Below are 26,467 nucleotides of genomic sequence, written 5' to 3' on the forward strand. Positions count from 1 at the left end.
AAACGTAGGTTAATGATTAAAAATAACCACAATAAGTAATCTAAGTAGAAGTAATCTAATCGAAAGTAATCTTCCTGTGCATTAAGGTCAGACGCGCAGATTTAATCTGCCCTGACAAACAGATAACTCCCATTCTCACTGTTTCTCATGAAAATGTAACAAAATATCAACACTTGGGAGAAAGCGCATACATATGGACACATTCCACATTTGACATTAAGGAAAATAAGAAGCTTTGTAAAGCGTGTGAATTTTAAAACTTTGTAGTTTAGTCTACTATAATCGTATCATACTTGTACGGTGGCCCTGAGAGTCTAAACGGACTGCAACTTAAGAAAACACCAGCAATAAGAAAAATGCTGCAAAAGCACACAAAACACAACGGAAATAAGAAAAACGGAAACAGGAAAAAAGAAAACAAAAATTGAAAAAACGGAAATAGGAAAAAACAGATTTCCAAAAGCACAAGTGAAGTGTTTCTGGGGAGACAATAACCTGATGGACCAGTTGCAGGAACCAAAATATGCTAAGAATTGCTCTGGGAGACAGTGAAGTGGAGGATCTATCATTTTTGTGAGGAAAGAAAAGATGAGAGGTCAGTGTGTTAGCCTGACTATTAGCATAAGAATCCAGTAGTATATAAATCATGAGATTAAAACACACTTATCTAGCATGTTTTGGTTCCTGGAACTGGTCCGTCGGGTTATTATCTCCCCAGAAACACTTTCCTTGTGGAAATCTGGTTTTTCCTATTTCTGTTTTTGTTTTTTCTATTTCTGTTTTCTAGTTTCCTATTTCCGTTGTGTTTCATGTGCTTTTGCAGCGTTTTTCTTATTGCTGGTGTTTTCCTAAGTTGCAATCCGTTTTGCCTCTCAGGGCCACCGTATACTTAGTCGATTAAAACTGAAATAATTAAAACTGAAACTAAATGACATTTTATACTAAAGCCTCAGTCCAAGCTAACTCTAAACTCATAGTCGCTTAAAGTCACTGAATGTCATTGACTTTCTCTGGTCTTGGGTCGCCCGGTTCCTGCTAGCTGTTAGCTGCTTTCTTTATGGTTTCCCTTTATGGGTGTTTGTTAGAGTACTGAATTGATAAAAATGATACCAGTCAGAGTAGAAGAACCAGTAAAATCTTCACAAAATCCTCATCTCAGTGGAAACTAGCAACATTTGTAGGAAGGGTCGTTGTTGAGGCTGTTATTGAATGTGGTCCCATGAAAAGATGGAGTTTAGGTTTAAAATCACTTATAAAGCCCATGAATGGTCATAGTGAAGGAATCATTCATGTAATCAAGTCAGATAATACAGCACATGTGGTACTTGTATATATTAATACATGAAGCGAATGATTTCAGCAGCCTGTCAGAGGAGCTCCTCATTCCTTCCTGCACTGGATAACATTGTGCTCTCGCACGTCCTCTTGGGTCGAACTGTTGTTTAGTCACATAAGTAACATCACTGTTTGACTGTCATGCTCAGTATTAACAATCAGCTGGATAAAGTAACCGAAGGCCGATTGAAAATGGAAAACAAACTCAAAGACAAAGCGGCTGCAGTAAGTTTCGCTCTTTGCCCGGCACGCTCGCACACAAGCTCGTCTTCACAAACCAACACTTCATTGTTTCCATGTGGCTGACATAAGCCTGCTTGTCATCTTTATTCACGCAACATACTTCTGTTGTTACACAGAACTTTGTAAACATGCCAGTTTTCTGTTCAGTAGCTTAGATCCCACATTGCTTTGCTTTTGTGAAGCCCTCCTGCATGTGAGGGGGAGGCCAAAAATAGCTTTTGTGTATTGGTAAATGTATCACACACATTTTATTTTATTTTATTTTTAAATAATGGAAATTTATTCAATTTGATTTGACTGTTTTTGACCTTTCTGGGTTTTTTTTAGCTACCTGTATGCTTTGGATCACATCACCACCTCCTGCTGTTTACCCCTGTACTCTCTTTCTTCTCTGTAGCTGCTGCCCTCCCTCTGTGCTCATTTTAGACTCGCCTCTATTAAAATAAACTAATCAGTATAAATAGGATCCCTTAACCTTAGCTTTAACTATAACAAGGATTCATTGCTTTCACATTTGATCCGATACTTGCTGCAGAGCTTCATACCGCCTGGTTGCTGGGAGCACTGCACTCAGTCCAAAGGGCAAACAGGAACCCCAGCTGTGATTAAAAACATATCCGTGATACTAACACTGCGGGTGGACCCGCTACATCCCCCGTCTCGTCATTCCCTGCTAAAACTCAGCAATATTTTGCAATACTGAACCCTGTATTTAAATTAACTCTAGCAGTTTCACTAAAGAACTATTGATGCACATCAGTATAGACAAAAAGCGTTTGCGTTGCACTGTAGCTGCACTGGATACCCAGATAGTTTTATACTTATTCACCTTAAATATGGACACTTACTGTGCAAGTCTGGGTTCGAGTTGGAGTTTACAACTAAACTGCTTGATTGCTTTTATCCTGGCTTTGATCTCTTTAATGCTTTTAAATGTGTACATTTCCACAGACACACTCCATACTTTTGTAGTAGTTTGTAGTTTTCCCAGAAGAGTGTAAACTGTCAAAACTGTAGAAAACAGGGATCAGTTCAAAATGAGTTGCCATTAAAGATGCTAATATAGTTTTCTTAATTGTGTAATTTAGATAAGGGCTAATGCAAAGCATAAGTGTCAACACAAAGTGTGTATGAGGTATGATAATACAGGTCATATGTAATCATTCCAGGACTCCAAACATTAAAGTGGAAGCAGTCCTGCAGTCCTGAGACTTCCTGTGTGGCTGTTCTGTTTAGATCATTCCTTTCTGTCTACCTACACATGGGCCTTGCCAATACTGGATAACTCCAGTGTTTCAAAACAGCAACCCTCCAGCTTGAATTCCACTGTAGAAAAAGTTTCAAGGAAGGTAGATTTGGAGAGCAAAACGGGTGATAAGGGAAAAAGTGTTTTCGGTGTGCTGTATTTTGGCATGCACCACAGTTCACGTTCCCTTTCCCTAAGCGTCAGCGACAGCGTCATCCTGGGGGATGAATTCACAGAGCATAATTAAGAAAATTAGGAAAAAACAAGGCACATATGGACCCTGCAGGCTCTGTTGTTGTGTCTTTGCCCTCATATAAATATATTTTTTAAATATATATAAATAAAAGTTGATTTCTCTTTTCTCCATCTATCCATCAGTTTTCTCCCATTTGTCTGGGACTGGGTCACGGAGGTAGTAGCCTAAGCAGAGAAGCCCAAATCTCCCTCTGCCAGCAGACAGATTTCATCTTTCCAGTGTTTCTTGGGTCATCCCAGGCCTTTGCTGGCTTGGAACATCTCGCCCAGGAGATGCCCAAAAGCCATCCTAGTCAGATGCCCGAACCATTTCAGCTGGCTCCTTTCGATGTGGAGGAGTAGCGGGTCTATTCTTAGTCCCTCGAGATGATTGAACTATTTATCCCATCTCCAAGAAAAAAGCCAGACGCCCTTCAGAAAAAACAGTTTCCACTACTTGTATCCACGATCTTAGTCTTTTGGTCACTACCCAAAGCTCGTGATCATTGCCTCAGAATTAGAGGCGCTAATGCACCAGAGTGAACTCGACGCCACCACCTGTTGAAGCCAACAGAACTGAATCATCTGCAGACATGCAAGTGGTCAAAACTTAGAACCTGGTCAGACTTCATGGACCGGTCTCAAAATAGAAGCTGGGCTTGAAGTGGTCCAGAGAAACAAGAGACAATGGCATGTATTATTTGTTTTATTGTTGTTATTATTGTTATTTTAATGGGCAGAGTCCTGGGACTTCATTGATTATACATGTTTGACTTGAATTAATGACTTTTCAAGCAGGTTTTATTTGATTGTCAGAGAAGAACAGTTGAAAATTCCGGTTTCTTTCTTTTGCTGAGGAAGAAAGCTGAAGAGCGCAGTCTTACCTGGGTTTTTGCATTTATATTGAATTGCCTATTCAGGCTTAAAGCTGCAATAAACTCTCATATTTTTGCTTTTATTGATATTTACTAAAGCGTCAGACACCATGGATTGCGCAACATAGATTCAGGAATTATTTTATTGTCTTTAGTTTGTGGAGTTGTTTAAGTAAGAAAACGCTTTTCTTTTCTTTTCTTTTTTACCCTGAGTGTGCATAACAGCGCTGAAAGCAGACTAATCCTCCCTCTCCAGATGTGGTGTCACAGCTTCACAGATGCTTGTGCTGCACTTGACTCACCCTGTGGACAGCAGCCAGTCACCCACACACACTCCAATCAAGGGCAGTCAGCTGAAACAAGTGGCATCAAACATTTTCAGCTCGCACACGCGTACATACCTGTGAGACATCAAATGCATATTTCACACCGTGACAAAACATTTATTACACACAATTACACTACATCTCGCACTCTCTCTCTCTCTCTCTCTCTCTCTCTCTCTCTCTCTCTCTCTCTCTCTCTCTCTCTCTCTCTCTCTCTCTCTCTCTCACACACACACACACACACACACACACACACACACACACACACACACACACACACACACACACACACACACACACACACACACACAGCATTGGAGCTTCAGTGCAGTTTCTTAATGGCCCTGCTGTCAGAGTGAGATTAATGGCCTCCCAACCACCACCATCAGCTTGCATTCTTGTCCACCTTTCGGCGCGGCCGTTCTCACCGTCCTCTGTACGGTGCACAGCAGGGGAGCGAAACCTCCAAACAAACCCTCTGTTTCCCAGAGCCGGCCTGATTACGTCCCCGGACCAAAAACAAACATTGCTCATTGTTGTTTGTACAGATTGTTGTTCCAGCTGATATAGCTGTAAATGACGTGATAATGTTTGGTCCCAGACGATTGGGCTTTGGCTGGCTTAACGGGTGGTTCAGAAGCAGCTGCAGGTCCAGCTTACCCCTGCAGTGGGCACAGACGAGTTGACCTTACAACACGAGTTGTCCTAACACATGTAACGTTTCCTGTGACGCAAACACCTTTTCACCTTTCTCTCTTTTTCGGTGCATTTCAGTTTGTTTTGGGGTTTTTTTTAATAATAGCTGCAGTGATGTGGAGCCAGGGTGTTCATTTTTTTGACTCTGATCTCTTCACCCCCACATACACTCTGAATCAGCAATATTTCTGTGTTTTCCTGTAAGCTCCCGCCCTCCCCTACACACACACACACTTGCACACGCCCTCCCCTACACACACACCGACCGTGGCCCTTATGCACCACTTTTTCCGAATGCCGAGCAGGGATGACGCAGAGCACAGGACGGACGTTTGCTTTTGTCTCTTACTCATCACTTTGAAGGGTCAGACAAAGTCCTTGTAGTCACTCTGGTTCTCTGGTAAGCCTCAAAACAATCTGCATGATCACACACTACAGTCACTCAGTTGAAAGAGAAGCAGCTTTTCTATCCCACAAGGCATATCACACTTGATTTATAGCCTGCGCCAGTGCTGCATTGTATATTGAAGAAAGAAATTCCTGAACTGTTATGACAAGGGCAATTTAACAGGTTTGGAAAAGCACCAAGTTTGTTTCATGCATCTGTGCACAGCAGCACTGTGAGCACATTCACACAAGCGCTCATCCCTGATCAAACGGCATATTCATAAGATCTTAAGACAAAGCGTCTTGTACACTGGGCGAGACAATTACTGTGTTATATATATTTAAAAGTTGGTTGGGTTTTTTTTTTAAATTGTTTTTAAATCTAAAAATAAAATGTTTGCTAGTCACTCACTGCTCATGCAACATTAAACGTACCGCTTACATCAGTTTATTTACAGCAAATTGTGTCTTCTGCTTCTCGATGAAAAAAGGGCTTTTGGTAAAACTGAGATTTGTTATGATTTATAACGAGGGGTTGATGATCTACTAAAAAGTGTCCAGAAGCCTGATCACAGATTGGCTCTAATGACGTTTTTGTTTTAAAACTTGTAACTTTTATTGCACTTAACATATCAGCCATGCTACAGTGTTTTAGTCCAGGACGTTTTTGGAAGGTATTCCCTCGCACTTGTTGCCAGATTTGGTCTCATCAGCCACAACATATTGCCAAAACATTATAACTAAGCTCACATAGCTTTGTGGTTCTGTTTTTCTCATGTGGGTAATCTTCCCCCCCCCATTGCCACGGCTTCCTTTTGTAATAGATTTTGCCATATTTTCTCCCATCTAATTGTCAGTCCAGGGAAAGATGTACTCTTATAGCCCTTATGCACCACTTGTTCCAAATTCCGAGCAGGAACGATGCATTTGTGTTCTTCCTCTCTGTATAAAGCCATTTCATTTGGTGCACCTGCTCAACTGCCTGTCAGCCAATTACATGGCAGTACATTTTGCCCCCGTATCTGGGGGCGTTGGGGCTCAAGAGGTTAAGTGATTGTAAATGAGGCTGTTGGTGCCAGCTTGAAGCAGATGGGCTACAGCAGCAGAAGACCAGACCGAGGGCCACTCCTGTCAACAGGAAATTGTAGTTGCGGTTCACACAGGCTCACCAAAACAGAAACAAACAATTGCCTGGTTTGATGAGTCCTGGTTTCTGCTGCAACATGACCAAACAACATGAATGCATGGATCCATTCTGCCTTGTAACAATAGTTTAGGCTGCTTGTTGCAGTGTAACGGTGTGAGGTTTATTGTGTGAATGCCGTAAGGCCATGTGTTAGCTCAGTGAGGTCAGCAGCCGTTCTCAGAGCAGTAGGCCCGGGTTTGAATCCCGCTTATGGCAACATTTCTTTCAGTAAACAGTTAAGCTTTTTTAACTCTTTCAACACAAATTTTAGCTTTTTCACCCCTTTTCAGCCAAATTTTCAGTTTTTTCACCTCTTTTCAGCACAAATTCCAGATTCTTCAGCTGTTTTCAGCACAAACTTCAGCTTCTTCAGTTCTTTTCAGCAGGTAGTTCTGCTTCTTCAGCTGTTTTCTGCACATTCCACTACACAGCATTCACACTGCATTTTCGCAGGAAATGCAACTTTTTTTAGTTTTCTTTGCAAACTTTTTTCTTGTAGTACCAACTAAGCGTTCTTGTCACACCACAGTCTGAGTACCTTTGCTGACCATGTCCATCCCTTTCCTGCTTCCACCATGACAACACACCATGTGACAAAGCCCAAATCATCTCAAACTTGTTTCTTGAACATAACGGTGAGCCTCCACAGTCACCAGATCTCTATCTAAACGAGTGCCTTTGGCATGTGTTGGAACTGGAGATTTGCATCATGGATGTGCAGCTCACAAATCTACAGCAGCTGTGTGATGCTGTCATGTCAACATGAAGCAAAATCTCTGAGGAAAGTTTCTTGCACTTTATTGACTCGGTGCCATGAACAATTACACCAGCTCTGAAGGCAAGTCCAGCCTGCTTCTAACGTGATGTGTGTTTAAAGTTGTTTTAGTAGAGACAGATTATTTATGACTCTGCTAAAATATTTGTCTTGACTTAATTTGTTTTCATTTTTAAAAGACCCAATAAAAACCCATCAGTGTGGTTGTAACCACAGTTTTCTTACTCGGAGACAAACACACTCAAACTATACCTTGTGCACAGATCCCTGAGAGTGGAACATGTAGTAAGCAATCAAATATGACTTAACTCTCCTTGCAAACACGATATACTCTTGCTGCCTCGCTTACAGTTTCACCCTCAGCATGCTAGCCGTGCACCCTCTGGCAAACCGGGGTGAAGCAGCAAGACACCAGAGAATTACACGGGTTGGCTGCTTGATTCGCCCAGACAGCCCTGAGCGCGTAATGCTCTGCAATCTCTGCAGAGCATTACGCGCTCAGAGCCAATCTTCTAGTGTTGAAGGTGTTTCTTGAGAAATGTAAGCGTATGCTTTGATTAGATTTAAGAGATGATTTCTTGTTCTTGTCTCATTCATGTGACTGTTTTAGTTGACTGGTTGAAGGAGCTGGGTTTTATTAGCTGGCCATAGATTCATCAATAATGATTGGCATAAAGGTAAAGGGGTATGTTTACCACTGTATTGCATCACCTGCTGTTTTAGCAACACTATAAGAATGAGAAAGCTTGGTCTGTGTGGAGACCAGCTGTTTTAGTTTTGAAAACAATATGTTAAGCCATCGTCACTACAGGATATCTTTTGTTTTCTTTTTTATTTTATTGCATGGCACTTTTTCTGTACTGCATCTCAGATACAGTACTATTATGGATGCTGAGCTACTCTGACGGTTTGTGTCTTTAAATGGAGTGACACAGATGCTGATATGTAATACTCTTTGCTTCCAGAAATGTTCCTGAGCCCATATCAGTTTAATTGTGCACTGCCTGAGGGCCCAAAGGTCTCAGTCAATACTTATTAAGCTTTCCAAATTCCTTCAATCTTTTATTTATTTATTTTGGTAATGTAGGCAATGAAATCTGCACACTTTGTGAAACATTGCTTTTAAATTGCTCCCATCTTTACCTCTGGAGTACTCAGCCTTTCAAGGTTGCCATTTTTTCAGTAGCCAATCAAGTTAAAACAATGTTAACTAATTAATATTTTTAAAATTATTTTCAAATCCTTTTGTTCTGATTTGAGTTATGTTTAAACGGCACACTTAGATTGTCCTCCTAAGACCCGAACTGTTCCATGGGATGCATTTTTAATTTCTCTTTGATATTTGGGCTGATTGGGACCCGATGAATGTAAAAACAAAGAATCACCAGATTTTCTTTTTTTAACCGATTTTTGTTTCTAAGAAAAATGAGAGCCACATATGAGGATATTTGTTTTAAATTTCGATAAAACAGAGGCAGTATAATGTCCTCGTAGGTGGATATCAGGCCCTTGGAAAGCAAAATTTAGTATTTTGGTCTAGACAACCCAAAATGTGATGTCCACACATGTGGACGCCAGGTCCTAGGAGGTTAATGTTGTTCTCTGTGCCTTATCTTTATTATAATGAGCACATGTTCCTGTAAAATACAGATATTCTTACATCTAAATAGCCGCTTCTGAGGGATTATTTAAAACGTATTCAGGGCTAGGTTGAACTGAAACACTAGCAGATGTTGTTATCTTGTTGATTTTTCTTTTTCTCCATTTGCTGTCTAATCCTTCCATCAGTCAGCCTCTAATGTGCATTTTTGAATTCTTTAGGGTGTGGCCACTGCAAGAAAATGAAGCCAGAGTACGATGAAGCTGCTGAAATACTTAACAAGGGTGCAGATGTAAGTCTCTCGACCTTTCTTTCTGTTTGCATGTTTACAGCATGCATATCTACAGGCCTATGTGCTTCATATCTCAGACTCTACTGAGCACACACCATCATGCGTCATTAGCAGATCATAATAATCCCTCTTTTTTTGGCTTTAAGGCTTTTGGCCGTCGCAGCTTGACACGCTGATCAGCCTGTCCAACAGCCCAGCTTTTGATGTGTTTCTGATTAGTGGGCCGTGTTACTCACCTCTCCTCTCCCCCCATTCTGTCCTCAGTGGTAATCTAACACTCCCCAGCCAGGGGCAGGGCCTATAAAACTGTAGCCTGGTGACTGTAGCAATTATCTCACCCGTGAACGTCCCCCCGGCCCGGCGCTTGGACCTTGTCCTTGTGGCTTTCTGCCCAGCACTGGAGGTCAATGGGAAAAGCCTGCACATTATCTAATTCGAATGGACGGGAGCCACTGTCACCCTGAGCTCTTTAGACCCAGCGTATCATTATTTCCCCCCCCCTTGTTTTTCTGCTAATGTTACTGATGTTTCTAATGCAGTGCTTTTTTTCTTTTTTTTATATACACAAATGGCGTAATCTTTTTCCCAATGTAGCCGGTGTCATCAGATAGGCTAGACTGAGTGACCGTTTATGGTCTAATTGAAGAGATTAGTATATAGATCTTATTTTACCAGTGTCCTGTCTGCTTTTGTAACGTCTGCAGAGTCCGGGTGTTTTGGCAGCAGTGGATGCCACGGTGCATAAGGCTGTGTCGGAACGCTTCAAGATCTCTGGTTTCCCAACGGTTAAGTACTTCGAGAAAGGTGAAGAGAAGTACACTCTGCCACAGCTGCGAAACAAAGACAAGATCATCGAGTTCATGCACAAGTGAGTCTCACGCTTAACCGACAGCTTGATCGCTTCAAAAGTCGAGCAGTTAAGTGAAGCAGTGATTGGCCGTAGCACCGGCTTTTCAAGACTTCCTCCCACTGTGAGAGAATAATCTTTGGAAAGGGTCAAAAAGTAATGGACTTGCAATGACATCAGTCCAGCTGTGGCATCTGCAGGCTCCATAAAGTCATAGTCTGCAATCACAGGTCAGCAGACATAATTTTATATCGGGCTGACATAAAGTGTGACTCAGTGTGAGTTCCATTATATCACCGGTAGTTACATAGTAAGCTTTTATTCATTTATTCCTTGGCCCACAAAATAAAGACAAAAAATCTTGGTAGAAACTGTATTTATGTTACCTTTACTACAGTAAATGTGAGGCAATTTCCCCTTCCCTGGAGTGCACGTAATATTTTCACTTTATTTCATCCCCTGCAGTCCACAGGCGCCTCCTCCACCAGAGCAGTCTTGGGAGGAGAAACCCTCCAGCGTCAGCCATCTTGGGTCGGAGGATTTCCGAGAGGCTCTGAAGAAGAAAAAGCACGCTCTGGTCATGTTCTACGCTCCCTGTAAGTGTCTTTAATATTAAAATCAACTCCTTTCAGCATCTGCGAACAAAATCAGAAGCAAGCTCTTACACAAACATCTGGAATGGCTCCTGAAAGCCTCATCTGTAACTGGCAGCTTTCGCAAGCTGTTGTATTTCATCTGCTCGGGCTGTTGTGATCAAAATATCAAACGTCTGTGAAGCTGTCGCAGCCGCGTGCGATCGCAGCTTCGTCCTCTTGAACTCGGTGCGATCGTAGCCTGGGCTTCAACCAGCGTGCATACGTAACTCCGAGCTTCTTGCCAAACCTCGTCATTGGGCAGTATATAAAAAAGCCCCACCTAAGCCACAGGGAGACTGAGTCACATTACTTAGAATAGTAAAAAAAAAAATATGAACAAATCACTTTTCCACCTTTTTATATTTTCAGCCCTGAGAAACAGACGAACAACAGATTAGAAATGTCCTCCCCCAAAAAACTGGGACTGGACTTCCATGAAGGGAAAGGCAGAAATCTCTGTTTTTGACACGCTTCATATGTGTCCTCATACAAAACACAGGAGGAATACAGATTAGGGAGGCTAATTATCAATACACACATAGACTCACACATGCACCTCTGTCCCTGTTAGGTTTTTTTTGGCCCTTTTTCTGCCCTTTGTTTCTGATGAGGGCTTCAAAGCGCGCGACAGGGCAGCAGTCAGGCTGCTTCCTCTTCTGGGTCCTTTGGTGCTTCCCTCTACAAAGAGATGCTCCAGATGTACATCAGGCCGCGTCAACCTGCCGCCCTCCCAACTCGTCCACCCCATCTGCACCTTGCTCGCTGGTGTCTTATTAGTGAAGGAGCTTGTGCTAATGGAGCATTTGATGAGATACAGCTGCTTTCTAAAACATCAAGGCTGGAAAGGCTTCAGACAGAACAATCAATATAATTTTAGCAGAGGCTTGGGCTATTATCCTTTAGCCTCAAATCTGCATAATTGAACCCTAAACTAAAATTAAATGCTGGAACATCATCTTTGTCTCCTTTCGCATGCGTTCTGTGTTAAATTAAAGCATTTTCTGATTCACTGAATACCCATTTGTTGGCCTGCTGTATACTGTTAATCGGCCAGTTTGAGACATAACACTTTGGTGCATTTAATGTTTGCTTTTTTTTTCTTTTTTTTTTCCGTACTTTCCACGATTCATCGAACTAAGGGGAGATATTCAAATCCAGGCTGTTACAGCGCATCCACAGGGCGGTTACTTTGCATTCATCAACCCTCGATTTCACTCAGATTCACTCTGTCTGCGATGGTAATTATGAGAAAGATGAGTAAAAATGTCCAGGTACAGTCAAGAAATGAGAACTGCAGGAATCATTATCATTGTCATTTTTTTACCTATTTTTAGATGACCGAAGGTACAGTGCGTAAAATATAAAGGCTGAAAAATTCCTGTACTTGCCATGCAGAGCAAAACCCCGTTCCTTTCTTCAGTTTAACTGCTAATTTAAGGCAGTCTCTAAGCTGCACCGGGGAGCTGCCTGATCAGCCTCCTGTTTCCTTCTGTGAGGGAAAGACGCGGACAACGATTGTGTTTTTGATACACCAGTTTCAAAATTGCGACAGGACATTTACAGGTTTAAAGGCCATTTAATGTTGCAGCTAAAAGGGTAATTCAGCAGGAAATGGGTTGTGAGCGGTGCTGAATGCTCTCTTAGGGAGACTGCTCTGAAAGGGTTGGCAAATGTGTACTTGCACAGTTGACATATAATCGAATTGGAGGGAGAGTTATATGTGTGTGTGTGTGTGTGTGTGTGTGTGTGTGTGTGTGTGTGTGTGTGTGTGTGTGTGTGTGTGTGTGTGTGTCTATGATGCCTGTGGACATACGTAGTCAGATATGTCCACTTGCAGCCTGTGAAAGAAATCTTAATAGTGCAGCTTATAGTGATATTTTATTTTCTCCTTCCCACTTGTGATGTCAGTTTGCCAAATAGATTTCCTTCTGCGTTATGACAATAATCAAACTGTATATAAAGGATGGACTTGGCTTCTAGCTCTGAAAAGTGAAGCCATTGTGAAAGTGGAAATTGACTGGACTGAAAAAAGCAGCCGGCGAGTCTGGTTCATTGAAAGCAAAAGACAAAAACAAAATGATAGCTCAAGACTTTTGCACATTATTGTACTGTGTATTTTTTCTAATTGTAAGCATGGGTATAAAAGAAGTCTGAGTTATAGAGAAGTCTGTAGAAAAATGAGCCTTGGGTTCATTTGATGAGTTCAAATAGTTTTGGGTGAGTTTAAAGTTCAAATTTAAGTCATTACTTTGAAATTGTATTTATTAAGAAAAATGTTTATTTTGTAAATTACACGCCTTAACAGAAGGGCTTTCCTAATGGCGCCTACGTCCATCTTTGAAATACAGTCTGTGACCTGAACACAAGTGACATCCATGGGGGGAAAAAAGGCCTTTGCTACTTTTGTCTAAAAGAGCATCTTATCCCTGTCCAGCACCTTTGAAAAGAAATGGAACACCATCGGGCCTTGTTACCTAAAATCCTTCTCTGGCCTCACTAGTTTTGTGACCAAATTGGAGAAACATCCCCTGCAGCCATATTCGCAAATATTTGTAAAGAAAAGCCTGAAACCAGAAAACTGTTGCAGCAAAAGATTCATGGTCTTGGGGGAAAGCATGTTCAAGCATGTTCTCCATCATTTTTCAGTGACTGAAAATCCATTTATTGAGTTAGATGACTCAGATGTTTAGCTAACCGTAACATCTCCTGATCATTCAGCCGGGTGTAGGGACTGTATCCGCAGTTGGCCGACAACTTATGCCCCAAAAGTACCATCAGAATTTGCTCTGGAGAGTCGATTGGACAACTCCCACACAGTCTTATGTAGACCTTCAAAAAGTAACAAATTCTTTTAAGCATATTGTTCATTAATGACTCTCTGTCAGGGTTTAATTAGCTGGTGTTTTAACCCTAACTCGGCACATGAAAGTGTCTAGCTAGTCACCCACTGCCAAGCTGCTTTCTTCTTCATGGGCAATTTATTTGTCACCACAAGGGGTATCCTTGCCTTTTCTTATTTCCAAAAGGGGCAACGGTTTGTTTTTAATTAACAGAAGAAGGACTGCATACTTGACATTATCAACAAAAGATTAAAGCAAATGAGGAAGTCTAAGAAAACGTCACATTTCAGCAGAAACTGAGAAGAAAAGTTGTCAGAACAGCAAACAGTCTCCCAGTACAAAAAGTCATCACTCTTTTATTAATGCACTGCAGCTAGAGTTGGAAAGGCTTCCTCCTCCTGGTCAGCTCTGTGGACAGTTAATCATCCTGCCTCCACCTACAGAAAATAAAAGAGCTGTCTATAAATGTGCTCTGTAGGTATTGACATACTGTATATGGAGTGCTGTTGGAGTACAAAGTCGGGGAGGTAGCGTTTATGATGCCAATAAATAAATCTACAGTCTCTCATAATATAAAAGTGACCTTGTTAGTAACTGCCAGTAAATACGTGCATGTGTTCTGTGTCGTGTTTCGGTATAATCCTCCGTTTAGGGCATGAAGCTCAGTTTTGTGGTGCAAATGTATGATGATAATAGATATAGTTGTGATAACAGCCCATCTGCTTGTTCTTTTCCAGGGTGTCCACACTGTAAAAACGCTGTCCCCCACTTCACCACCGCAGCAGAGCTCTTCAAAGAGGATCGCAAGGTTCGTGTTGCTTTTTCACATACTCACTTAGATATGTGATTACTGGCTCTGATGGCGGTGTAAAGATGCCTCTAACTGGAGCTGTGCTTACAGTAAACATCACGGTTTTCTGTAATCGGCTCACAGTTAGAAGATCGGTATTGATTTGAATAAATATTGATCTGAAACCTTTTCGTGCAGTGTTCAGGCTAGAGTTAAAAAAACAGAAACAAATAAAACAAGTTCTAGCTGCTTTTTTTTTTTATCTTGTTGCTTTGCTGTATCGTGTCTTTCACAACAAATAACATAGTTATTTTAAAAGTAATGGAACAAAAGACGCAGCTTTAGACCAACAAGGGACCTGATGTTGCAGAAACAAAATATTAAAAATGAAATAACGTATTTCCACCGTGGTCTTGACAGGCCGTAATCCTGTGTGTCTGCTTTATTACAGTCTTTCGTGACAGGCAGTAGTCATTACTAGATCTAATTTCTTCCAGGTTCTTTTCAGTTACACTCGCGCTCAAAGCTTATCACTGTGAAATTATTAAGATCTTGTTTGTTTGCTTGTATTTTCCATCTTTAGGTTAGAAATGATTTCTTTCTTTCATTTATTGTGTTTGTGTTAAGCGTTCCCTGGACATACACACAATATATCCACTCACCAGCCACTTCATTAGGTACAGCTGCTCATTCATGCAAATATTTAATCACCAATTGTAAAACAAGCGTCAGAGAGGAGAAAGAGGGTTATTTAGGTGACTCTGAATGTGGCATGGTTGTTGGTGTTAGATAAGCTGGTTGAACCTTGAAGCAGATGGGATATTTTCCTTGCAAACTTTTGGCCACATAGTACCAGCTGAGCTTTGTTCAAATGCCACAGCCTGCCTGAGTGTTGTTGCTGATCATATCTCTCCGTTTATGTGCACAGTGCACGCATTTTCTGAAATCTAAAATCATTTGAAATCCGTTAATAGAACATGATAATGAAACCTAATCCCACCTGGCTCTAGAACGGTGTGCCTACTAAAGTGTCTGGTGAGTGCATGTTAAGTATTATCGGGAGGGGAGGGGGAAATATGTGACATTTTGGGAATTCTTTTCCAAAATGGACCACATAAGTTGCACTCTAAAGATCTGAATATGTTTTAAGTGTTCAGACATCATCATGATTCACATTAATTTATCCTCTGTACTCTTCACAGATGCTTTTTTTGTCTTTTCTTACAGCTTGAAAGGTGTTAGTTATAAAAACAAAAGAACGAGCATTTGCAGAGTAAATGCATTTGCATATTTTATGCAAAGTTATCAGAAAGTCTTTCGATTGTCGTTAACTTGAGAATTCACATCTTTAAAAGTCCTCTCGCCCCATTTCTAGTAATTGTTTTCATGTCTCACACAGGAATAACTTCCACCTATAGAAGGCTTTTTACCTTAGTTGGTTTTTACATAGTGTTTGACAAGCGCGCTCACAACAGTGGCAGAGGAGCTGTAACTTAGGGTTCAGTGTCTCCACTCCACTCCAGTCCACTCCAGTTTGACCATTTAGATAAAGCACCACACTGTTGCATCAAATTTTCTGCAGGCTTGGGGTTTGGAGGTTATTGGAGGTTCATGTAGTGGCAACAGGACACACTCACGCTCATCCTCCATCATCCCCACTCCCTCTCGTTACTTACCCTCAGGGACTCATGTCCTGACACCCTCCCACTCCTGCTCATTTCTGTTAATACCCTCTGACTGCAGGGCTTATTTCCAAACCTCTTAAACCACAACTGTGTGACTCACTCTCTTGCTCTCTCTCCCTTTCAAACATGCAGGAATTTTGGACAAGTGTCAGGCAGCGCTCGAAGCTAAAGTATCAGATTGAAGTGACAAAAAACCCATCTAATTGCTGCCTTATCATTTGTGAAGTCTCACCAAAATGCTTAATGCTGAATAGCTGTTGTTCCAGTATTTCTCGGACCGTGTTGCTGTCTCAGTTGTTTGGAATTTTTCTAAATCAATGTCAGATGGTGTCCTCAGCAACTTAGCCATCTATTTTTCTGAGGCAATTCTTTGTAACATTTCTCAATAACATTAATCTTCAACAGATGAAAATGAAAATGCTTTAAACCTTTTTTTTTTCCTTGGGAAATTTGGATATCAGCTGCAACTGTAACACATCATTTCATTTATTCATTTCTGCAGAAACTCACACTCGCTTCCTTCATTTCTAAATACTGAAGTAGATCTGTGCATTTATAAATAACCATAATTTCAGTCAGATCGAATGGTCATTGCCCGACAAGCCAAAATAATAGAGCTGAGTATTTAAAAAGAGGTTTGTGTGGTTTTAAAAGTTGATGGATTTAACCCTTAAAATTTTATATTTACATTTAGCCATAAATCTGTTTAAATTAATCTTGTCTTGCACTTCCACTGCTTTTAGTAATTGAGTTTATTAAAAAAAAAAAAAAGGATCATGTATAATAACATAAATGTTACCATTTGATGCATTGTATCAGAGTTAGCTAGAAGCTCATTTACATCTGCAGTTGCTTGGCAGATTACATGCAGAAGGTTTTCTGCTTCTTTAGCCCGACTGCTTCGAGGTCTGCTGCTATTTTCAGATCCCTCACTTTAAGACTCTTGCATTTACTTTTCAATTCCAGTAACTTTTTGTTTGCACCTTGTAAGATTTTATCTCGTAAGGTAACAACGATTCTTAAATTTTCCATCAAGAAACACACAACATTGATAACCTGACCACATACTACAATACTTACTTTATATTTTAAGCAAGACTTTTGCAACAGCCAGAAATGTACTATGAGATTCAGTATTTGGGACCACAACCTTAAAGCAGATCCTTCACGCTTTTTCTTATTTTCTGTCATATACACTCACCAGCCACCTCACTAGACTGACCTGTTAAACTGCTTGTTAATGTAAATCTCTAAAGACATGGAGACACAACAACCTGCTGAAGTTCAAATCAGAATCTCCACAGAAAGGTGATTTAAATAACTCTGAACATGACCCACCATGTGTGGCACCAACACAGTAACTCAAATAACTTCTTGTTGAGACCAAGGCCAAAGTTTGATGTAGGCTAGAGCAGCAGAAGACCACACCAAGTGCCACTGTCAGCTAAAAACAGGAAACAAAGGCTACAATTCAGCAGTAGAAGACTGGATAAAAGTTGTTTGGTGTGATGAGTCTCTGTTTCTGCTGCACCATTCAGATTGTTTGAATTTGAAAGCATCAGTCCTCTCTGCCTTGCATCAACATTTCAGGCTGCTGCTGGTGGTGCAACGATGTAACAGTGTGGTGGATAGCTTCTTGTCCATTTTGGGACCCTGAGTATGAATTTACCACTGTCTCTGACCATGTCCATCTCCTATGACCACAGTGCAACCATCTCCTGATTGCTGCTTCCAGCAGGACAATGCTCCATGTTATAAAGCTCAAGCCATCTCAAACTGGTTTTGCGAACTGACATTGAGTTCGTTGTCGTCAAATGGCCTCCACAGTCACCAGATCCAATCTTCCAATAGAGCACCTTTGGAATGTGCTGGAATGTTGTTGATTCCAGAGGGCAGAGAAGAATAGCCAGACTTCATCAAGCTGAGGTGAAGGCAATAGAAATTCGAATAACTACTCATTACAATCAAGTTATGCAGAAGATACGCTGGTTCTAACCTTGTTAAAGTTCAAAGTAGATGGCCTACAACACGAAAGGGCCAGACCAAGTTCCGCTTTTGTTAGCTAAGATCAGGAAACTGAGGCTAAAGATTGCACAGGCTCACTAAAATTTGACAACAGAAGATTGGAAAAATAGAGGGAGGAAAAAAAGGCATCATGTCAAAGCTCAGAGCATTTCAAACTGGTTTCTTGTCCATGACAATGAATTCACTGTCCTGAAATGGCTTCCACAGTCAGCAGATCCCAATCCAATAGAGCACTTGTGTAATGTGGTGGAGCGGGACAGTATGTGCTTCTTGGGTCTCACTGGCAGAGATGGACTTAATTCTGTCATCTCTGGGAGCTCAGCAGGCCACACCAACCTGCAGTTCAGACTTTCTTGGGGCATCATTTAGAACAAAGAGGGTGGCCTTAAAAGAAGAGAGACTAGAGTGTCATTATTGAGACAGTTGGAGCTGCACTCAGGTCCATTGGAAGATTGATTTAGCAAAGCAGGATATGAACATAACAAATCCACTTTAAGTTGCTTTAAACCATACCTTGAGTTTCGAGGTTTTGATGAAACTAGCACAAGCTGCATAATCAGGGGACCTGCATTCGTGTGGAAGTCACACAGATGCACAGGTTTAAGATGTATTTCCCTCTTGTCGTTCCCCCAGTGGCCAGAGGAGATTTGAAGTTTTGTTTGAACAGGACTAAATCTGCATAGTGGGTACTTGTGTTTACTTGGCAGTTCTCTCTGTTTATCAAGACGAGCCCCAGTGTATTATGCCAGACCGGTGTTGATCACAGTCTATTAACTGCCCTTGCCTCATTTACCAAAGACTAACACGAGCTTAGCTGCAAGCTTTGAAGACACAAACAATTAAAACTCCACATTCTGCTGTATATCAGCATGGGAGCCGTGTACAGGGTTTGTTCCATGCTGTTTTGTCTTTTCTCCAAATTCCAATCAATACCAGCGTTAAAGGTGCACATGGGCTGGAACAGCACTGCGATGAGAACACAGTTTCATTAGAGAATTTAAGGATTTGCTTAATATAACCTACCCTGTGGCTGCTACTGTACTGGTAAAATCATAGAGAAGCACACTGGTTCGTCTTGACCCACAGCGCTGCAGAAATCAAGATTTCCCCGTGGAGCTTTTGACCTCTGCTGGCGCTTTGCAGTTGTTTTTGTATTCATGGCTCCCTGTTAGGGTTTCTGTGCACATCAATGAGGAGCTGTATATGCTCCAATCTACACAAACTACCAATGATGTCAACCTCTTTCACTCATCAACAGGTGGTGGTAATGTGTGGAGATGTGATGCAATGCTCGAGCAACAACGGGGAATGAGTTTGGCTTTTGTGTTTTTCTGTATTTATCTGCAGGAAATTTCTTTTATCTTTTGAACACTTTGTTAAGTTCAATGCCTTGTTCTCTTGCTATGTTAATTCACTAGTTTCCTGCTTATTATTAGTCTATAACCCAGTCAGAAGTAAATACAGGAGAATTGCTGATATTGATACCTATGAAAGCCCGTTTTCATCACTAAAAAAAAGTATAAATCGAAATTTCGAGTTAGCTCTGCCGATCAGTAATCTACGTGACTGACGTCATTTTCTTGTTACCCGGGAGGATATGGCACAGGAGAATGCACACTCAAAACCGGATCGCAACAAATTGGCGCTTTCAAGAGTACGTTTGCTGATATGTGATTGATTCAGCTAATAACACAAGGATTTCATCATTTGTGAAGCCACGCTGAAAATGCTCAGCAATTTGTGCATTCATGACTGGCTGTAATTCTGGTAGCTTAGCTGTAGCATTTGTAGCTGAGGGCTTCAGCTTCCGGGTAACAAGGAAATGACGTCATTCCCGTAGATTACAGATTGGCAGCGCTAGCTTGAAATTTCGAGTTATGGATACTTTTTTTTTTTTTTTAATCTATGGTATCTATGGAAATGGGCTTCCATAGATACCTTTAACCAATTAAGGCAGCTTATGTAGGGGAGAGCAGTGTGTCATGATTTATGTGATGGTTTGCGGTTTGCAAATCCAAGCACATTTTAATGACCACTGAATCACTGTGATTTGTACTTTCCACAATATTTAGTTAACCCAACACACCTTTCAGCTTTTCATGTATTTTGAAAGTTCATATGTCAATGAACAATATTCTTCACTCTCATTGGTAGTCCCTTCAGTCACTCCTCATTGAAGTCATTCACTGTCTGTGGTCTGTAGCTGCCACGTCACTGCAAATCACCTCCAGTGTGTGCACAGCTGTAGTAACTTGTATATTAGTTCTTTGTAAATTTGTTTTTTATTACCGTAAGGCAGAGAAGACCTTTTATAGGTGTTTATGTTTTTATATTTTATATTAATCATATTGAGTTTACGTGTAATAAAATGTACAATGTAAATAAAATTGCTATTGCCAGTCCCCATTACTCAGTTGATGCTTGTGTTGCAGCTACAATAAATCAAAGACGTGGTGTGTTACAGTAACCCTTTCAGTGCTATGTCACTCTTTAATATGAGCTAATGTATTCCTTGTGGTAGTCTTTCAGTCCAGCTTATGCAGATCCATAATAGATATTACAAGCACAGGTACTTTGTTGTTAGAACAGAGGTAGCTCTGAGTGTAGCTGTACCTCTTTGTTCCTCAGTTTGATGCTGGTAGAGATGCTAGGCCAAATGGTAATATGCTGCCCCCTAAAATTTCACTATCCAATCAATAATATGATGTGGGGTCCTCTGTCACTTGAAGATGAATCAATAACGGAATTGGCTGAGGACCTTTTGAAGAACAACAGCTCTACGACTTCATTTTCTCCTGTCAATTCACAGCAACTCGGATTGATTGCACAGGGATGAGCATTTGGAGGGAGCCTGTAGTTACATTATACCCCTCATTGCAGCTACAGTGCCATCTCTAATGCTGCTGCTGCTTAAAGCACACTCGCTATGTATCTCAAATTGCCCTAATTTAAAGGTGGTTAAAGATGTCACATTAAAAAAAATACACACATAGTGCTCAAGATCTTGTGGTAAATTGCCCAGGTATACAAAGAAGAGGGTAATTTTTGGTGTTTTCACCTTAATTTCTGTCGACTATTGTGCCTTTCCAAAGGTGATGCACCTCACTCTTGCTGAATATGCACAGCTTGCAAGTCCGTGAAATACTCTTGTTGTGGGAGCACAGTGAAGAACAGCTTAATACACTTGATTAACAGACCAGAGAAGAATATCCCTTTATAGGCTCCCTCTTCTCTCATATGTGCTCCATTTGCTCCCTATCTTCGCTTTTTTGTTTGCCCGTGTCTGTTCTGTTAATGCAGATGAAGTCGACATTCTGCTGCATTGTACCCATTTTAGCGATTTGTTGGCAATTATGCAGATTTTCCGTCACTTGAGTATTTATATTTGCATACAAAACAAGGTGCATGTGTCTTGTAATTAGGACAAGAAAGTTTTCGAGTCGTTTGCGGTGCGGCGTAAGTGTCAAATATTTCTCCTTCCGCAACATGTCTGTCATTTCCACATTTGGCTCGGGCAGACAGATAGACAGCGAGCGATTATTTGATGGTGACAAGTTCAACGTGGAGCACTCAGCACCCTGAGAGAGGGTGACATTTCTGCTGTCCAAAAGGACATGCTAAGTGAGCCATGTATCAGTGAGGCGGCATTTACGCCTCATTGGGACAGCTTGTCACTAATCGATGCAACAGCCACGCAACATAAATCTCGCTTGTTGTTTTTATGCTCGCTGATTGTTGTTGGGGGGCTTTTTTTTTGTACCACCCACATAAACGGACCAATGCGTAAGTCATTTTTATGCCTCCATGCCGGTGACAGTTGTAGCCTAAGGCATTATGTTTTCTCAATGGCCCTCCATCCATCCAGCCAGCCAGCCAGCCAGCCATCACCATGAATATGATACATTATTGTGCTTAAAGGTCATGGTCACCGTGACCCTCATGGCCCTCCCCTTCTTGTGAATATGATGGTCTTGTCAATGTCAACTCAAGGATGAGCTGAAAAAAAAGAAAGATCACAAAATGTGTTTTTGGCTAGTACTGAACTATTGCCATGCTAATTAGCTTAGCATGCTAAGCATTTAAACTTTATATTTGACAGTTCACAGGTCACTGTGACATCATATTTCGCAAGAACATTTTTTTTTTTCCGTGATTCAACACCAGAACTCAGGAAAAGAGTTCGGCGAGGGGATAATTTCAACTAGAATTCACACTGAGTCAGATAATGGCACGACTCTTTGGGGGCCCACTTATTAAATTCCTTCACACTCTTTATTACATGTTTTACATTATGCCATGCCTTTGCCAAACTTATCTGTAGTTATAGCTTGAAACCATCATTTAGTGGTCATAATTTAAGAAATGGGGACTGTGTTGAGTCTTGTCCATGTCCCAAGCGCCTCAAAATATAATGTTGTGTAAAAGTCTTAATTCGTCCCTCATTTCTTTGTATTTTGCTTCCAAGCAGCCAGACGTCTTGATATTTTTAAAGTAGTCTTGAGCAGTAGGTCTTTCAAAGTTTTTATTTAGACATTGGCTGCTTTTTCACTTATTTTCAGTCGAGTTCTTGAACTTGACCGTTTTCAGAGGATTGTTTTTAGTTTTATAAGTCACTTAAATCTGACCTATGAATCAATGAAACACAAAAATGAACCTAACCAGTGTTTGTCTACACTACATCTGTACATTACACTGTATACAATGTATGTAATACATTGTATCTTTTGGCACTCTGTTACTATCAGCCTGTGGTAATTTTGTTTCTATTTCATTAGCTGAAACTAAGAAGAATGCCAAAGATAACACAGTTTGATAGACATAAAATAGTATTTTCAACAAGGGGATTCTCAAAGGGCTATCAGGTAAAAATCTGGTGTATTTCAGCATGTTGTGCAGTGTGTCCTTAAGAAAACTGACAAAGCTGTCATAAAGTGAAGTGGTTGGCTGGGGCCTTTCTGTGTGAAGTTTACATGTTCTCCCCATGCTGGTATGGGTTTTCTCCAGGCAAACTTTCCTCCCAGTCCAAAGACATTCATGGTGTTTCTTTCTGTTAGCCCTACGATAGATGGGTGATCTGTCGCCCTTTGACAGCTGGGGTAGGTTCCAGCTCACCCACACCCCTGAATAAGATGTGTGGATAGCTGGATGGCTGGCAGGGGGGGAAATCCAGCAAAGACCTGACACAGGAGAGATGTATCCACTGCTCACTGAACCCTCATCAGAAATGGTCTCAGTGGAAGTTTAGCTCTCAAGAAGCCATTTATAAGAAAGGGAAATGGGGAGAAAAGGTCGAGGCGTGGCAAATTACACAAGAACTGGACTGAAAATCAGGAGCAACACATGTTATGGAGTGATAAATCAAATTTGAAATTTTTGGTTCAAATTATTACCAATATGGAGGTCAGGAAATGGGTCCAACAGGCTGTGTTGAAGAATAAAGGGGAGCATATCAAATACTACTGACCTTCAAGCTCATTAGAACTATACAGAATCAGTTTTTCTTCAATCTGTTTGTTTACACACGTCTCAATAAATTGCTTCACCTGTTTCCTTATTTCCTAGCAAATACAAAGAAATGAGAGTTGGCACAGTAGTACTATAGCTCTGTCCTCATTTGCATTCCTGTAATATTTTTCACCTATATACTTTTTAATAGTAGCAATGTACAGACTTGTGATAAAGTTTGTTTCATCTGAAAATATACCGAGTTCTTAAGATCCTCTGAAACAAAAGCTAACTGGCCATAAAAAGGAAATGCATCGTGCGAATTAAAATAATTGTCATAGTGATAATAAAATAACAATAAATGGGACGAATGCACCAGGAATAATAGAAGTAACACACAAACCGTCTAATACAAAGTTTAAGGAGGCCGAATTTGGCAGCTTTAATACACTACCTTGTCTGTTTAATGAATGTCTGCATTAAACCTATTAACTATTAAAGATAATGACTGCAGTTTTTGAAATTCATATTACAATAAAGTTTCCTCGAATGTAGCTCAAAAGGAGATTTTCTGAGAAGTTTATGTATTCTTATGTACTAATTATGTCTCGGTAGGAAGTTTATTTAAAAAGCTTATTACACAGCAGCCGTTTGACAGAAAATAGAAAGAAGAATCAGGTGTAACGAATCAAATTAATGAAGCCTCAGCTGTATATAAGCACGGAGCCTCAGTTAATGTGATTAGTCACGTCTGTGTTTCTTTGCTATTTTATGTCAGAATGGGTGCTGTGAAATGGGTCTGTTAGTTGGAGAAAACTTTTTACGACAAAAAAATATTTTCAGTTTATTTACACACTCATCTAATTAAGGCACAGTCCCAAGCGCCTCATCTGATACGGCAGGGTGTCAAGCGCCTTTAAAATCTTGTGAATTTAAAGCATGTTTTATTATGCGCACTGAAAGTGAATGCGCAATTGCCTGTTTCAGATTGTGTACGCAGCTGTGGACTGCACTAAAGGACAGAACCATGAGCTTTGCAAGCAGGAAGGGGTGGAGGGCTACCCAACATTCAACTACTACAACTATGGCAAGTTTGTGGAGAAGTACAATGGAGATCGAGGGGTAAGTGATTGGAGGCGGTTTATGATATTGCAGTGAATGAATGTTCAGTGATGATCTGCATAGGGGGAAAAAAAGTACCCAATTATCAGAGAAACCAATAACCGCCAACAATTGTGTGGATTACAGTTAGAGGGAGAAGGTTGTGAACTTTTTTTTAATATGTGCTAAAATATCATATTCCACAGATGTCCTGAGAGATAGATGAGAAGCATTTGTTACAACAGCAGATGATTACCATCCATCTGTCCTGCACACCATCTTGAAGGAATTTATTCTTTCATGCAGAATGCATTAAACTGTTGGATGAGCTACGTGCCTCAGATCCCTCAACATTTCTGCTGGCCTGAGTCAGGACTTTGGCTTCGTCCTCCCAAGATGCTATCAGTGTGCGTGTCGCACGTCCTGACGTTTCTCCTTAGAATCTGCTGATAATTTTCAGAATCAATTGCTCCATCAATGATGATGAACTGTCCTGGCCCAGATGCGGCTAAACGGGCCCAATCCATAATGCTCCCATCCCCACAGTGTTTACAGTTGGGATCGAGTTCTCATGCTGAATCCCTCCATAGTGGATTCAGGAGGATTAACATTAGCAAATGTTAGAAAAGCTGTTCCCTGTCCCACACCTTACTCTTACTCTTATTTATTGCCCTACTGTTCTTAAAAGAAGGGCAACAATTTTGTTGTGTGCCGTAACTCTTTAGAGATGGTTCTGTAATCTTTTCCACCATCACGAGTATTAACAACTGCTTTCTGAGGTCTTCAGAAATCTCCTTTATTCTTGATTCGAATCCTCAAACGTGTCATAACGAGTGCTCTTTAAATAAAAACACACCCGACTCAAATCTCAGTCATGGTTGCTTTGTAATCCTCGTCATCCCATCGATAGAAAACACCAAAATATCCCATTCAAATTAATCCTAGAGGTCACATACATTTAATATTGGATGATTATTCTCAATACGTAAATGACCAAATCTAACATTTTAACTTAAGTGACCAACTTAGATTCTGTTTATCTCCTTCTCAAAGTGATGTGTTTACTGAGGTTATGTATTAGGTTCACATGTGTGCAGAAATATGGAAAATCTCAGATCACAAACTATTTCTGAGACTGCGTTTAGATCAGGGATGTCGAATTTTACATTGTGGATCACATGCAGCCCACGTTAATGTTAAGCAACCTGGAACAGTGACACTAGACAATAACATATTTACATGATAATTTATAGAAAATATCCTTTTTTTCTTTTGGATTCACTGTCTAAAAACTGACATTTCTATAGCAGATAGTCATTTAATTGTTTATCCATTACTTAATTACTTTGGTGTAATATGTAAAGAAGGGATGGGGGGTATCAATAGGAAAAGCTGTAAATCTTGAAATAAAAATCTGTTCACTCGCTCACTTTGCATTTTCCACAGACGTCTGGTCGGCCGGATTGGAGTCTGCCGGGTCGATTCTGACCCTCAGGCCTTGTGTTTGAGATGCGTGATTTAGATAGTTCAGAAATTAGAACAGGATCGAAAGTAGAGGAGAAAAAAATCTATCATTGATGCTGTTATTTCTTCACTCCAGCTGTTGCATTTCTTCTCCCTGTGTCAGAAACGACCTCCGAGATGTTGTTCAGTGACGGGGGGGTGGGTTGGCTTTACTTTTTCCACACCTTGCCTCCCTCCCCCTGCCTGTGGACAGACTGCCATTCTTGTCCTGAAATCATGTGTCAACTGAATTATTTATAGCATCAAATGGTTCAGAGCTCAGTCCAGCTCAACTCAACCATAAGTAGAGAATTAAACTGCGGAGAGCAGCAGAAAACACTGTGCAGCCTGACCTCGAGCACAATGGCGGTATTTACATTTTGTCCTCCCCCTCAGCGCCG

At 40.8% G+C, this 26,467-nt stretch overlaps 1 protein-coding gene across 1 annotated transcript in view; it reads left to right on the top strand.

Moving 5' to 3' along the window:
- Positions 1 to 26,467, top strand: part of pdia5 (protein disulfide isomerase family A, member 5) — a 71,796-nt gene that overhangs the window by 45,138 nt on the left and 191 nt on the right. The window contains exons 12-16 of the mRNA XM_063499054.1: positions 9,125 to 9,195; positions 9,900 to 10,063; positions 10,508 to 10,638; positions 14,255 to 14,325; positions 24,450 to 24,584. Of these exons, the coding sequence (XP_063355124.1) occupies positions 9,125 to 9,195; positions 9,900 to 10,063; positions 10,508 to 10,638; positions 14,255 to 14,325; positions 24,450 to 24,584 (572 nt within the window). The remainder of the gene's footprint in view (positions 1 to 9,124; positions 9,196 to 9,899; positions 10,064 to 10,507; positions 10,639 to 14,254; positions 14,326 to 24,449; positions 24,585 to 26,467) is intronic.

This window comes from Pelmatolapia mariae, linkage group LG16_19, assembly GCF_036321145.2.
Source record: "Pelmatolapia mariae isolate MD_Pm_ZW linkage group LG16_19, Pm_UMD_F_2, whole genome shotgun sequence".
NCBI classification, from domain to species: Eukaryota; Metazoa; Chordata; class Actinopteri; order Cichliformes; family Cichlidae; genus Pelmatolapia; species Pelmatolapia mariae.